The following is a 16294-nucleotide window of genomic DNA, read 5'->3' on the forward strand; positions in this document are numbered from 1 at the left end:
AGTGTTTGCATGATTACTTGGCCATACCTGCAATTTGACATGATGTGTGTGTATTTATTTGACCGTCTGAACTCAATCTGGTACTCGCACGATGAGCCGGCTTTCTGTGCACGCATTTCAAGGGTGTGCACACAGAAAGCCCCTGGTCAGGCAGGGAGACATTCATTAAATTCTTGTTATCATGGGGTGATTCTAAAGTCTGTTGGGGCCCTAGGCAAAAATGCTCAGGGGGCCCCTCCAACCAGCGTTCATCACTCTTGTGTTATAAATAATCTGACACCAACCAAAACTGTACACAATCTAAACTTTTGTGTGTATTTCAAATGTTCACATTATTACAATATTCAAACGATAAATACAAAGAACAATAAAAACTTAAATAAATAACTAATTAACTCTAGGTCAAAAGACCATTAAAAATTTTAAATATAAATATATAGAACGATAAAACATTGCAAAACACTTAAAATAAAAACAATATGAGCATAGTACAAACTATATATCTAAAAAATTGGGGGGGGGGGGGGGGGGTGGTTTGTTTTCTTAGGGAACTAAACCCACAGTGCTCAGTAACATGCTTTAAGCACTGATTTTACAAATGCTGCTTACGGGCCTTGGCTAGTGCTAATACTGCCGCTATGTCCTCCATATCTAAATAACAGCAGTTGGTTATTTACTGTTATATTTAAAGAAATAATCGACATTATCTGATCCACTTACCACTGTCTTCCTTTCTTTTTTCCTCGTTCTGTTTTTTGTCTTTTTCTTCCTTTTTTCACTTCCTGACGGAAAAGTCCTCTTCATTTTCCCTCATTGATGTTGTTTTCTGAAAATATTACCAGCGAAAAGTCAACGGAAATGACATGGGACACCTTTCAGCAGGTTTCCAACTGTCATATCGTTGCAAGTTCTCCATTATCACTGCTGTTGCCACATTTTGAGACATTGCTGTGGAGTAAAGTTTGTCAGCCCCGGGGCCCCCTTATTGTCCCCTAATGGCCAGTTGTCTGCCTTGCCTGCTCACAAACTGCGCCCCCTGCTTGTTATCTTAAGTTTATGTTGTTATTTATTTTTTAGCTTTCTTTTCATGTTACGCATGACACAGACTCAAAATGTCCAAAATGTCAGAGTCCGTGTCAAGTTCAAGTACAAATTTACCAGAGTGCAGGACAAGTTCGAGTTCGTTCATAATCGGACTCAATTCTGAGTCCAGGTTTGAGTACCCCAATTCTATCATATGGAGAATTGCATCAAAAGCCCTTTGCAGAACATGGGCTGTAAACTGTAATCTATTGGTAATGTAGCAGCAATACGTTAATTGTTCCATAGACTGTCTGATGCCACTTTGTAAAGTGCAGTATTCAATGGTATTTAGTCATACTGGGTTAGGTGTTTGACTAGCCCAGAGGAGCATTGGGAGGCAGTCAGGTTACTCAACACCTTGCTGCCTCCCAATGCTCACAAGGAAGAAACAAGAAGTCTGCTGATGCTGGCATGGATGTTTCTGTACCTTCTTCCAGATGGCAGGAGGATGAAGAGTCCATGGGATGGGTGAGAGGGGTCATCTGCAATACTGGTGGCTTTGTGGATGCAGTGGTTGTTGTATGAGGTGTCAATGTTGGGTAGAGAAACTCTGATGATCTTTTCAGCTATCCTCACAATCCACTGGAGGGCCTTGCAGTCAAAGACTGGGTAGACTGGTCAGGATACTCTCTGCTTTAAATCTGGTCCCTCTGTTGAAGGTTGTAAGGATTGCAGGGGGGAATTTGGCTCTCTTCAGCCTCCGCAGGAAGCAGAGGCACTGCTGGGCCTTCTTGACTAGGCAGGTGGTGTTGAGAATCCAGGAGAGGTCCTCTTTTCTGTGCACACCAAGAAACTTGGAGTTTTTGACCTTCTCCAGAGTTGTTCTGTTGACCTGCAGTGGTGAGTATTCTACTTGGGTCCTCGTGAAGTCAATAATCATCTCTTTAGTCTTATGAACATTAAGAGATAGACTGTTGTCTCTACACCATTCTGTGAGCTGGTTTGCCTCCTCTCTGTATGTTGCTGATAAGGCCCTCATCTGTAGTGTCATCGGTTAACTTAATGATGTGATTTGAACAGCATTTTGTAGCACAGTCATGTGTTAGAAGTGTGAACAGCAGTGGACTGAGAAAGCAGCCTTGGGGAACGCCAGTGCTCAATGTGGTGATGCTGGAAGTGGAGTTCAAGATCCTGATGGACTGGGATCTCCCAGTCAAAAAGTCCAGGATCCAGTTGTAGAGATGGGTTGTCAGACCCAGCAGGCTCAGCTTTGTTATCAGTTGTTGTGGGATGAATGCTGAACTGAAGTCTATGAACAGCATCCTTACATAGTTGTCCTTTTTGTCCAGATGGGTCAGAGAAAGGTGGATGATAGCAGATATGGCATCCTGTGTTGAGCAGTTTGGATTGTAGGCATACTAAATGGGTCCAGTGTGGTGGGAAGACTGCTTTTTATGTGTTTCATGACTAGCTGCTCAAAGCACTTTCTGATGATAGGTGAGAGTGCAACGGGCCCGTAGTAATTCAGGAAGGACAGATGATTTCTTTGGCACAGGGATACAGGTGGTCATCAGGGAAATGTTGATGTCCTTACAGACATCTGCAAGCTGATCAGCACACTACCTGAGCACCCAGTCTGGTATGTTTTCAGGACTTGCAAAGTTCTGTGGATTAATTCTAGACAGTCTTCCTGACATCTACTGCAGATAGACAAAGTAATATCGATTGATAGGATTTGGGGTTGTCTTGCTCTCTGGTATGTTGTTCTGTGCTTTGAACCATGTGTAGAAATCAGTCATTTTGCCTGGGAGTGAGGTGTCACCATCACAGACAAGTGGTATAGCTTTGTAGTCTGTGATGGCCTGAATACCTTGCAACATACACCTTGTGTCATTGGTGTTTAGGAAGTGACCATGGATTCTTTCTGCATAGTTGTGCTTTGCCTCTCTGATAGCCCGGAACAGATTGGCCCTTGCTGTGCGGAGGGCAGTGTCTCTGGTTTTCAGCAGCATTCACACTTCAGGAGTCATGGTTTGGCTCCTTTCAATGAGCAAGACAGTAGAGCAGCCCTAGACTTCATGGGGAGGGTGTCGTTTGGTAGCATGGAAGTGAAATGTCCTGGACAGTCGTGACACAAAAATCTCCTTCAGTTTCTGATAGCACCGAAAGCTATGTGATCTCCTCTTCTTGTGGTTTATTTGTTTTACCCACAGCTAAAATTTTAATTCCGTCAGTGGTATTAATTCATTGCAATCCCAATCACAGCAAGAAAAGAATATAGGAATATATCCTATCTGTTGTGGGTGAATTTTGTGGAGACGCAGCATGCATATTTTTTAACAGGAGTGACACTTTCTAAAATGTGATCTGGATTTATGGAGTGCGATCTATAGCTCATATATATACATTCGTTGCCAATCTATAAGCCGGACTATTAGATAAATGGCATATTGGTGTGAGTACCCAGTTACCCAAGCTTGCTGACTGACTATGGTATTTATTTATTTGTTCTTCTTGTTTGTTGATTTGTTTGTTGAGATTGTTGCAACTGTGCACAGGAACTGTTTTTACTTACAATTTTTTTTTTCTTGGATTGGTGAAACTTGTTTTCTGGACACTTTAAGTTGTAAATACACAGAGTGAACTTTACTCCTTGAGTCGTGTTGTGTTCTGCAGAACACACACCCCGATGGACTGTTTATTATCGCCTGAGATTTCAACCATGTGAATCTCAAGTCAGTGCTCCCTAAATTTCATCAACATGTTGACTTTGCAACGAGAGGGCGAACACACTGGATATTGTTTACACAAACATCCACGGTGCGTACAGGACAGAGCCCCACCCCCACCTCGTCTACTCAGACCACATCTCTGTTATGCTAATCCCAGCATACAGACCACTCGTCAGACGCTCCAAACCGGTTTTCAAGCAGGTGAAAACCTGCCCAGCAGGAGCCATCTCTGCTCTTCAGGACTGTTTTGAGCACACTGAATGGAACATGTTCAGAGAGGCTGCAACTGACAGCAACTCCTCCAACTTGGAGGAATACACGGCGTCAATGACCAGTTATATCAGCAAGTGCACTGATGACGTCACCGTCTCCAAGACCATTACCACATGCTCCAATCAGAAACCGAGGATGACTGAGGAGGTGCGAGCACTACTGAAGACCTGAGACTATGCCTTCAGGGCAGGTGACAAAGCAGCCCTAAGAGCAGCGAGGGCCAAACTGTCCTAGGCCATCAGAGAGGCAAAGCGCGCACACGCCCAGAAAATCCACAGTCACTTCACGGATAGCGGCAACACACAGCGCATGTGGAAGGGCATTCAGGCATGCACTCACATCCATCATCATGAAGTGCTTCGAGAGGCTCGTCATGAGGCAAATCAAGACCCTGCTGCCCCACTCACTGGACCCACTGCAGTTCGCATATTGCACCAACCGCTCAACAGATGACGCCATTGCCACCACCCTACATCTGGCCCTCTCCCACCTAGACAAAAAGGACACTCATGTTCGAATGCTGTTCATAGACTTCAGTTCAGCATTCAACACAATCATAACTCAGCACTTGATTGGGAAGCTGAACCTACTTGGCCTAAACACCTCCATCTGCAACTGGATCCTGGACTTCATAACTGGGAGACCTCAATCAGTCTGGATCGGGAACAACATCTCCAGCACCACCACACTTAGCACTTGCACCCACCAGGGTTGTGTGCTCAGTCCACTGCTGTTCACTCTGCTGACTCACGACTGTGCAGCAATGCATGGCTCCAGTCACATCATCAAGTTCGCCGATGACACGACCGTGGTGGGTCTCATCAGCAAGAACGATGAGTCAGCATACAGAGGGGAGGTGCAGCAGCTAACGGACTGGTGCAGAGCCATAAACCTGTCTCTGAATGTGGACAAAACAAAAGAGATGGTTGTTGACTTCAGGAGAGCATGGAGCGACCACTCTCCACTGAGCATTGATGGCTCCTCCATGGGGATCGTCAAGAGCATCAAATTCCTTGGTGTTCACCTGACGGAGAACCTCAAATGGTCCCTCAACATCAGCTCCAAAGCCAAGAAGGCCCAGCAGCATCTCTACTTTCTGCGAAGGCTGAAGAAAGCCCACCTCCCATCCTCACCACATTCTACAGAGGAACAATTGAGAGCATCTCGAGCAACTGCATCACTGTCTGGTTTGGAAATTGCACCTCATCGGATCGCAAGACCCTGCAGTGGATAGGGAAGACAGCTGTGAAGATCATCGGGGTCTCTCTCCCCCCATCACAGACATTAACACAACACGCTGCATCTGCAAAGCCACCAGCATTGTGGATGACCCAACACACCTCTCACACACACTCTTCACCCTCCTGCCGTCTGGAAAAAGGTACCGAAGCATTCGGGCCCTCACAACCAGACTGTGTAACAGCTTCTTCCCCTAAGCCATCAGACTCCTCAATACTCAGAGACTGGTCTGATATACACACACACACACACACACACACACACACACACACACACACACACATGCACACACACAGTCTGAACTGAACACCATCCAACTCCCATTGAAATATTTGCACATTCCTGCATTGACACTGTTGCTTTTTTGCTGCTACTGTATTATAAAAATATAGTATCTAATTTATTGTCACTATATACACTTTATATACACTTTACCTGGCTGCTACCACTATAACTGCTATGTTAATATTTCGTATAAGCTAATTTGCTAAATACTCAGTCATAGCATGTTATGTTTACCTTTATACACCATTTTTTCATTATATTGTTACTCCTTGGCACCCATCTTTTGCACTACCTGTTATATCAGACACTTCCACACTAGAACTGTGTACTGCTCGGCGATACACTGTCACTTACTGTACCTATTGTCCTGTCTTAGTAGTACTGTACTTTCCTGTGTTGTTCGCACACGTCTGCATGTGCACTTTATGTAGAATGTTAGTGGATCTAACTAGTTCTGTGTCTCATGTGGTTAGCGTGTTGTTTTATGTAGCACCATGGTCCTAGAGGAACATTGTTTCGTTTCACTGTGTACTGTACCAAGTGTATATGGCTGAAATAACAAAACCACTTGAACTTGAACTTGAACTTGAATGCTTTTCAACAAGTGGTGTTTTATATCTGAAAAAAATCCTCTGAACAAGGTAAAAGGTTCATGTATTTTGTATGAAACTTTTTATGGTATTGCATGCAACCTTCGTATGTTTTCTTAAAGACTTGATAAAAACTACGGACAACGTAAACTGTAATTCAAATGACAGAAACCCTGTTTGGCACCCCAGCATTTAAAATTAACATTAGAGTAGGAAAATGTTACAATGTGTGTGGGCAATAGTTATACATACTGTAGGGTTAAATAATAATTATTTGATGCATTTCCATTATCATTTGTCATTTTATCGTGAAACTTTTTTGTCACATTTTGGATGCCCTAGGTGACATCAAGAAACAGTAACACAGAATGTATTATGAGAGTTTTTGTTTGTTTATTTGTTTGTTTGTTGTTTTCAAGAATTTGGCCCTATTTCAAATCTAATTGATGATCCCTGCTCTAAGGTGTTTGATCAAAAAATGTACGTTGCCAGATTAAACAATTTCTAGGAAATAGGAGTAATAGGTAGTGGAATACCTTTAATGAATACATATGTATTAAGTGATTAAATATGAAGGTCAAAATCACATGCTAAGTGGTCACTGCAGACTAGACTGAGATTAAGAAGCAACTGAAATAATCAATGGTTAATAGATGGGCTTACGGGCTATTAGAGCATGGGCCAAACTCAGCAAACAGTATAACTATGCCAAATTTGATACAAAAACAGTATACTTCAGATCAGATGTACTGTGTTCTACAGGCATCATTGTGGAATTGTGAAGACTATATTTTACCATTTATATTTAACATAAACTGTGAATTTCTAATTTTAACCCATGACAGTGGCCAATTGTATGGTCACATTCCAGTTGTGTCATTCAGTAAATCTAGATGTTCATGCACCAAAGGTTTACATTTGTTTTCCACAGCCCGACAACCATTAATGCCAGTAATCTTCTGAACCCCATTATAGCTGATTGCTTGTGTCAGTAAATAAAATCCTGTATTGTTAAGCCACATCCTCTCTGCTATATAACTTGTAAATACAAAGCACTATTTTATCTTTGGATGCTCAAAATAATTGTACTTCATATAGCTATCTATGAAAACCTTTATCTCGTATGTCCATATATATATATATATATATATATATATATATATATATATATATATATATATATATATATATATATATATATATATATATACACTCTCAGGAGATTGTTCTATTGTTATGGTTATTACATCCATTCTTTTTTAAGGTTATGGGGACTTTAGGTCATGAGTCTGAGCAATATAATTATACACACTGTATCATCTGGACATTTAATAAATGACTTCTGTGATCCTTTATTTCTGAATAGCCTTGTTTCTGAAAACTTTACATGACTAAAATGCATGTCTGAATTCCCTTTTCTCTCTGTCAAATCCACAGTCTTCAAAGTAACCTATTGTAAATATTCTGATAAATATGCTCATATACTCTACGTCAGCTTTTTATAGGGATATTTGTATATATTTGTATATTCAGTGGTGCTTAAAAGTTTGTGAGCCTTTTAGAAATGTATTTATATCTGCATAACGATGACCTAAAACATCATCCGATTTTCACACAAGTCCTAAAAGTAGACAAAGAGAAGGCAATTCAATAGATGAGACAAAAATATTATACTTAGTCATTTATTTATTAAGGAAAATTATCCAATATTACATATAATCTGTGAGTGGCAAAAGTATGTGAACCTCTACGATTAGCAGTTCATTTGAAGGTGAAATTAGAGTCAGGTAAGTGTTTTATCCCTGTTTTATTTAAAGAACAGGGATCTATAAGAGTATGATCTTCACAACATTTGTGGAAGTGTATCATGGCATAAACAAATGAGATTTTTGAGGACCTCAGAAAGAGTTATTGAAGCTCAAGAGGCTAGGAAAGGTTACAAAACCATCTTTAAAGAGTTCACAGTCAGACAAATTGTGTACAAATGGAGGAAATTCAAGACTCCCCAGGAGTGTTCGACCAACAAAGATCATCCCAAGAGCAAGAGTCAATAGTCCAAAGGAGCCAGGGTAACTTCTAAGCAACTAAAGGCCTCTCTCACATTGACTAATATTAATGTTCCTGAGTCCACCATCAGGAGAACACTGAACAACAATTGTGTGCATGGCAGGGTTGCAAGGAGAAAGCCACTGCTCTACAAAATTATCATTGCTGTGCCTCTGAAGTTTGCTGAAGATCACACTGCCAAGCCAGAAGGCTTTTGGAACAATATTTTGTGCATTGATGAGACCAAAATTGAACTTTTGGTTTAAATGATAAGTGGTATGTTTGGAGAACGGAAAATACTGCATTCCAGAGTAAGAACCTTATCCCATTTGTGACATATGCTGCTCTTTTTATGCTTTGGGCCTGTTTTGCTGCATCTGGGGGAGGACGGCTTGTCATGATTGATGGAACAATGAATTCTGAATTATACCAGCGAATTCTAAAGGAAAATATCAGGAGATCTGTTCATGAACTGAATCCCAATAGAAAGTGGGTCTTGCAGCAAGACAACGACCCTAAGCACACAAGTCATTCTACCAAAGAATGGTTAAAGAACAAAAAAGCTGATGTTTTGGTATGGCCAATTCAAAGTCCTGACCTTTATCCAATAGAAATGTTGTGGAAGGAACTAAAGCAAGCAGTTCATGTGAGGAAACCCATCAACACCCCATTGTTGAAGCTGTTCTGTACTGAGGAATGGGCTAAAATTCCTAAAAAAGCCGATGTGCAGGACTGATCAACACTTACCAGAAACGTTTAGTTGCAGTTATTGCTGCAAAAGGGGGTCACACCAGATACTGAAAACAAAGGTTTACATACTTTTGCCACTCACAGATATGTAATATTGGATAATTTTCCTTAATAAATAAATGACCAAGTATAATATTTTTGTCTCATTTGTTTAATTGGGTTATTTTTATCTACTTTTAGGACTTGTGTGAAAATCTGATGATATTTTAGGTCATATATATGCAGATATATAGAAAATTCACCTTTCAAACACCACTGTATATAGAGGTTTATATTATCAACATTATGCTCGAATGTAATATTATACTTAATGGATGAACCTGTGGTTTATTACATCATTGAAAACAAGATAAAAAATTTTTTTTAACCTTATACAGTAGCCTACATTAGTAGGTACATTGGTACATGAATAGAGCAGGATTGCTGGGTTTTGTTTTTTTTGCCAGGCCCCAGTGGAATTTGATGATAGACAGTCAACAAAGCCCAAATATTTTGGGACCTGAGGACTTACAGAGCCTTACTATAACTGCAGCATAATGTTGATAGCAACGTATGAAGCTCACAGACTATGTGAATACTGCTGACTGTGCATTAATCCTTCTGCACAATTGCCAGAAGGAGTAAAGCAGGCAAGTAGCATGGTTGAGCCTTATAGGAAGAAAAATGTAAGCTCCTCTGCTGTGTTGTTGCAGCAGGAACATTCTGAATGCTTGCCTGCTCAGCCTCCTGTAATGGGAAGAGTGAGAACCTTTACTATATTGGAATGAATGAAAAGTAGTGGAGTTGGCAAGAGGCATGAGCCAAATGCAAGAGCTATTAGCAGCAATACAATAGCAAAAAGTGTGAAATGAACTGAAATCACAGAAGCTTAGTACACCTACCTAACATACAGATACTGATATACTCTCAGTGGCTATTTCTCTAGACTTGTGTAATGAGCCCACCCCTGGCAGAAAGTGCAGAAAGCCCAATGGAGCATTTTGAAGATCCGAGCATAACACAGGAACGCAGCCCAACAATAGAAGCAAATGAGCTGTAGGTTGGTATTAAGGTTGCAAAACTGAAACTGGGTCTTCCACTGGACACAGCTGATTGAATGCCTAAGCTATTTTGTACTATAATTGTCCAAACAAGAAAGGCTATACCACGTACACATATTTAAAAACAAAAAACAAAAAAAGCACATGCTAGATTGCATTGAAGCCTCAAAGTTCTAAACGGTCAGGTCATGGACACAAAATGCCTTTGCTCTTTTTGTTCGGCAAGGAGACGAGAACACAGTAATACTCCTAGTTCAGAAGGAAACTGGGCTGGTGTGTATTCTTTTGGGTGGGTGTAAAAAAAAATAAAATAAATAACAACAAATAAATGAAATAATAATAATAATAATAATAATAATAATAATAATAATAATAATAATTTCCTCTATATTTTTTTCTGCGTCTGATCTATAGATTTGGCGTACTCATCGTTATGATTCAAAGGAATATGACTCCCCAACGCCTCCCTAAAGACAGCTTTGAACAAAACCCCTGTCAATCTCTGTCTGATACTACCATTGCTCAAAGAGATATAGCAATTGTTTCAACTGTGGATTGTGTAGCTGCTTAACCTCTCCATACCCATGTGTATTCACCAAAACATTCTGCCATATAGTTACATAACTTGTTACAAGGAACCAAACCATATTTTCCAATCTTGTTTCATGCCTCATTAAAGTGTTCTCTTGTTTTTAACAACCCATCTACCCCACATTTTTACAAGTAGAAATTTTAGATTAAAGAAAGTGAAAGAGCTATAAGCATGTTAAATTAGATAAATAGACAGAAAACGATTAGGGTCCCAATTGTGGTGATACAGAGCAGCACTATTCTCACACCAGGGAAATCAAAAACATGCAACTACTCCAGCCCCTAATGAGTTTGTTTTCCTCCTAACTTTCTTGTCCTTCATTTGAGTTCCCTTTATGTTCACTTTTAACAGGCCTAATGCGCATGCAGGAGGTTATCAAAGCACCATCCAGAAATGGTATGAAGGTGCGTATTCGCCAGCTGCCCACGGGGAGCAGTGATGCTCGCCCACTTCTCAAGGAGATGAAGAAGGAACAGGAGTTCTATGTCATTTTTGACTGCTCCTACCAAATGGCCTCTGAGCTGCTTAAACAGGTGCCAGATGTCTAAGAAAAAACATTTGTTTCTTTGACTCTTAAACACTTAAAAGTCTTTGTATTGTGGAATGTTCCAAAGTGTTTTTAAAACGTTCTTTTATCACACTTAAAATATGGCTGTTTATAAATTATTTTAAGATATAGTGCATTCCTGTTTTTTTCTGTATATATAGCTAATGTCAATGGGAATGATGACTGAGTACTACCATTTTTTCTTCACTACTTTGGTAAGTTTGCAAAAACAGTATTTACAAATGTTGACGGCTTTGATAATAACAGCACATTGTATGCAAAGAAAATGCACATGCAAATACAGTGCTGTGTTTTTGTGTATATCTCATATTAAATAGTTTTAGAACTTCAAACAAAATATGACATAAAACAACGCCAACCTGAGTAAGCACACAATACAGTTTTATTTTAAATTTTTTATTGAGGCAAAAAATTGTTTTCCAATCCCTTAAACTTAAAATCTGGTTGTGTAACTGTTATCAGCAATAACTGCAAACGCTTCCAGTAACTGGAGATCAGTCTTTCACTTACTTCTAGGACTAGGACTTACTTCTGTGCTTTGGATCATTGTCTTGCTGCATAATTCAGTTGCACTTGAGTTTCAACTTATGGACTGAAGACCGGACATTCTCCTTTAGGATTTTATGTTAGAGAGTAGAATTCATGTTTTCCTTAATTATTGCAAGTTGCCCAGGCCCTGAAGCAGCAGTGCATCCCCACATCATCACACTCCCACCACCATGCTTGATCGTAGGTATGATGTCTTTTTGTGGAATTCTGTGTTTGGTTTACACCACATGTAACAGGACCCCATCTTCTAAACAGTTCCACTTTTGACTCATCAATCCACAGAACATTCTCCCAAAAGGTTTGAGGATCATCAAGGTGATGTTTTGGCAAAATTTAGACGAGCCTTATTGTTCTTCTGGATTAGCAGTGCTTTTCACATTGCCACTCTTTCATGGATGCCATATTTTGCCCAGTGTCTTTCTGATAGTGGAGTCATGAACAGTGACCTTTATTGATGCAAGAGAGGTATGTAGTTCCTGTAATGTTGTCCTTGGCTCTTTTGTGACTTGCTGGATGACTTCCTAATTGTTCTGTTCCTGGAGGAATTTTGGAAGGTTGGACACTTCAGGGAAGCTTCACTGTTGAGTGTTTTTCCATTTGGAGATAATGTTATCACTGTGGTCCTTTGGAGTCCCACAGCCTTTGAGATAGCATTGTAACCCTTCCCAGACTGATGTATTTTAATCACCTTCTTCCTCATCATTTTTGGAATTTCTTTCAATTTTGGCATAGTGTGTTACTGGGTAAGACCTTTTAACCAACTTCATGCTGTTGAAAAAGTTCTGTTTAAGTGTTGATTTGATTGAACAGGGTTTGCAGTAATCAGGCCTGGTTGTGTCTAGTCCATCTGAACCCCATTATGAATACAGTTTCATAGATTTGAGGAATTAGTAACTACGGGGGCAAATACATCTTCACACACGCTCAGTTGGTATTGGATAACTTTTTTGCTTCAATAAATAAAATTATTTAAAAACTGTATTTTGTGTTTACTCGGCTTGCCTTTACTTTTATCTTAGACTTTGTTTTCATTTCTGAAACAATTTAGTATGAGATATACACAAAAACAGAAGAAATCACATTACTGTATCATGTAGGCCTACTACTCAGAGAGTATGCTTTATATTTGTGCCTCACACCATATATGTATATCAACCCTGTTACAACGTTAAAACGGATATTTCTCAGAAAACTCTATTGCACAGTTATTATATATTAATACATTCAGCAATTCAGTAATAAATGTTGAGGTAGTTAAATTGCAGCATAATGCAATCTTTTCAGGGAATCAGGGCATTTAGGATAAAAGTGCTTCATTAGCTGTGCAATCAAACTATCAACTGGTTTTAACCTCCTACGGCCTCAGAAGCACTTTGCTTACACAGCTAATGAAGAGCCTTTGTCCATAATGTCCTGTATTTCTGGAAACTTTATGTATTATGCTGTTTCTCTATTTGCAATCTCTCTCACAGTTTTTCACAGAGAAGACACCAGCTTTTATCAGTCTAAAAAAATTCTTGCCTACTTTTAAGGATCTCTTTGCACTTGACCTGGAACCCTACCGATACAGTGGCGTGAACATGACTTCTTTCCGCCTGCTAAACCTGGACAACCCCTATGTTGTGTCTGTTGTTCAGAAATGGAGCACAGAATGGCAGTTTGCCCCATACAGACCTGAAAGTGGCTTGATGAGTGGCATGATGACTGTAAGGATTGATCTATTTCACTTGTCAACCATCCATTAAAGCTTCATTTTAACCATGTGTGTTAGAGGTGTAACAGTTGTAACAAATGTTTTGGATAGAATTAATTTGTTTTATCTCATCGCAGTTATGTGTACTTTGGATTTTTATGTTAGTTATTAATTGTTATTTTTCAAGGTCAAAAACCAGAATACAATGTACTTGAAATGAAATGCTAGTACTGGACACTAGGTAGAATTAGTCAAGCTGGTTGAGGTTGCTTAAAAAAAGATGGAGCACTCAAGAGGGTATCTAATACCTCTGTATTCCAGACCCATATTTACAGTTTGATGGTAAATTTGATTTTGATTAAAAATTTGATTAACAGGAAACATTGCAAGCACATCACATATGACACTGTTGCCAGACTTATTAACAAATTCAAAAAGACTGGAAGTGTTGGGAAACCAACAGTAACAAACATCCATTGAAAAAGGCACAAACGAAGTGGTGCTAGCATACATAGTCCCTTATGTTTGGAGACTTTTGTGACACCCTGTATATATGAACACAGATTTGCTTTGAAAAAAGATATAAATAAAATAAAATAAAAATAGTCAATACAAAGCTGGTTACTAGAATGACCCTTATAGACAACTCCCAGGATAATATAACTTGTTTTAAGCTAACCTGCTTGAGTGCCCCCATATTGGCCCAAAAGCATTGAAGCTATGCTGCCAACTGAACTTTTAGCCACTCAGAGAGCACTGTGGATCTCTTCCATCCTGTATATATTGGAGGCAGCATTTAGAAGCTATTCCTCTGTGCCCTATCTTCCTGACAACTTCAATGATAGTCACCTTTGAACCACATAATTGCATATTGAGGTATCATGATATATTGAAGGACAGATGGGATCATAATTTGAGCTCTATTAATATTTTGGAATAATTTTTATTTCTTTGCAGACATCAGCCGCTCTAATGTATGACGCTGTGTTCATGGTTGCGGTGGCATCACAGCGGGCCAATCAGATGACAGTGAGCTCACTGCAGTGCCACAGGCACAAACCGTGGCGGTATGGACCCCGCTTCATGAACCTGTTTAAGGAGGTGAGTGCTCCTAACAAACACTTGCTGCTGGTAGTTTCCAGAAGAACACAAAAGTGAAAGTGACACAAGAGAAAATATGCATTATTCAGTGGTCATATTCATAGAAGGGCTGAGATTGTGTGAAAAATTCATAGCATGGTAACTATACAACTGAAATTCACAAGCGAATATCATCAGCCTATCCCAACCCACCTTACAAAAATAAAAAATAAACAATTGTGAGACTCTGCAGGCACATAAAATAAACACTCTTCTGGGTAGTTGACTGACTTCTGTCTTCTCTAACCTAATAATAAATATTTAGCTAGTTATAGACCACATGCAAGAATAGCACAATCCAAAATATACAATATACAGTAATTAAAGATTACAGCTCCATTTATGGAAGAATTCATTTGTTGTTTGGTGCAGGACTTATGTTGATATTGCATAATTAAATAATAAAGACAATTTTCACAGCCTTCTTTACTCATATTTACCAAGGGTGCCAATATTAGTGGAGGGTACTGTATATTACAGGTCATACCAGTACATATATATACTGGTACAGCCCTTTCATGTCACAATTTAATCAGCAAATATAACACAAGAGTTTCAAATGACAAACCATTTTCATTTTGCATCTCAAACCTGCATTTTAGTTCTGGAATATCAGTAGTATTTTGACCACCAACCTTGTTTATTTGATGTCTTACACTTTTATTCACTCCACCTGAAGGCACCCAAAGACATATGCATGATGCCAAAGATATTTTGCAGGCCAGAATATGGGGGCAGAAAATGGACTTTGATAAATGTGTAGATTGATCCTGTTAAATCTTGATGCACTCTAAATGCAGCGTAAATCACTGGCCTTGTCCATTTTATAGCCTGTGCTTACTCTTTGTTCTGAGAATTCATCACACAAAAGATGACTATTAAATGAGTTCCTGGAGGTGCTTTAGGATGGAGTAGTCCTTCAACACATTTCAGGTTAAGTTTTCAATATGGCTTACAGACATCAGCCTCAAAATGCAGTTTTGAATATTCAGCCCCAGATCTTTAACTTGAATGAAAAGGCAATGCAGCTGCATGCTTACAGGTGAAATTTTGTCACTTGGCTGTTTGAGTATATCAGTATATCATTTATTAGTTATTACTGTGTTAGATCTCTCAGTATTTCTATTGCACATTAAATCCTTCTTGTTATCATCATGCTCAGTCCCATATATCCCATCTTTTTGTGGATGCTTGATAAATTGACCTAACGTAAGTCAATTCGGTTAAAATAATGTAATATTATGTGCATATTACACTTAACACAGTGTAATCACAGTTTAATATTTTGTGCATATCATGCAGACTGATTGCCATCAGTAATAATGGGCATTACAATTCCATGAATGCATTTTTGAAAGGGAATCTCTCAGACCCCAGGGCTAATAACACTTCACAATTAAGTATGAATTGGACAGAACAGAAGAACAGTATTTGTGCATAATTGGTCTTATCACTCTCTAATAGTGGGTGTGAGTAGAGAATGAGAGAATACAATCAAGGCAGAATGCAATAAAGCTTTATCCAGTGACATAAAATGGGTGAAAGAGGAGAGAAAGAGAGACAGCTTGGCTGAGTCTCAAATGACTCCAGATGCCATGTTTAAATGACCTATAAAAACTCAATTACATCATCATTAAGTCATTTAACTGTGTATTGTGAACTTTTTTCCCCCACAGCTTATCCACCAAGCTATAATATTAACTAATGTACTGGATCTGATTTAGGGCAGGAGGACTTCAGCATATGCTTACTGCAGTGGAGATTACACTATGCA

The 16294-nt window shown here is 39.3% G+C and overlaps 1 protein-coding gene across 1 annotated transcript in view; it reads left to right on the forward strand.

The window, feature by feature from the left end:
- grik1a (glutamate receptor, ionotropic, kainate 1a) overlaps positions 1 to 16294 on the forward strand; it is a 61046-nt gene that overhangs the window by 23233 nt on the left and 21519 nt on the right. The window contains exons 4-7 of the mRNA XM_047160856.2: positions 10922 to 11103; positions 11279 to 11332; positions 13220 to 13393; positions 14338 to 14481. Coding sequence (XP_047016812.1) covers positions 10922 to 11103; positions 11279 to 11332; positions 13220 to 13393; positions 14338 to 14481 — 554 coding nt within the window. The remainder of the gene's footprint in view (positions 1 to 10921; positions 11104 to 11278; positions 11333 to 13219; positions 13394 to 14337; positions 14482 to 16294) is intronic.

This window comes from Ictalurus punctatus, chromosome 16, assembly GCF_001660625.3.
Source record: "Ictalurus punctatus breed USDA103 chromosome 16, Coco_2.0, whole genome shotgun sequence".
In the NCBI taxonomy this organism is placed as follows: domain Eukaryota; kingdom Metazoa; phylum Chordata; class Actinopteri; order Siluriformes; family Ictaluridae; genus Ictalurus; species Ictalurus punctatus.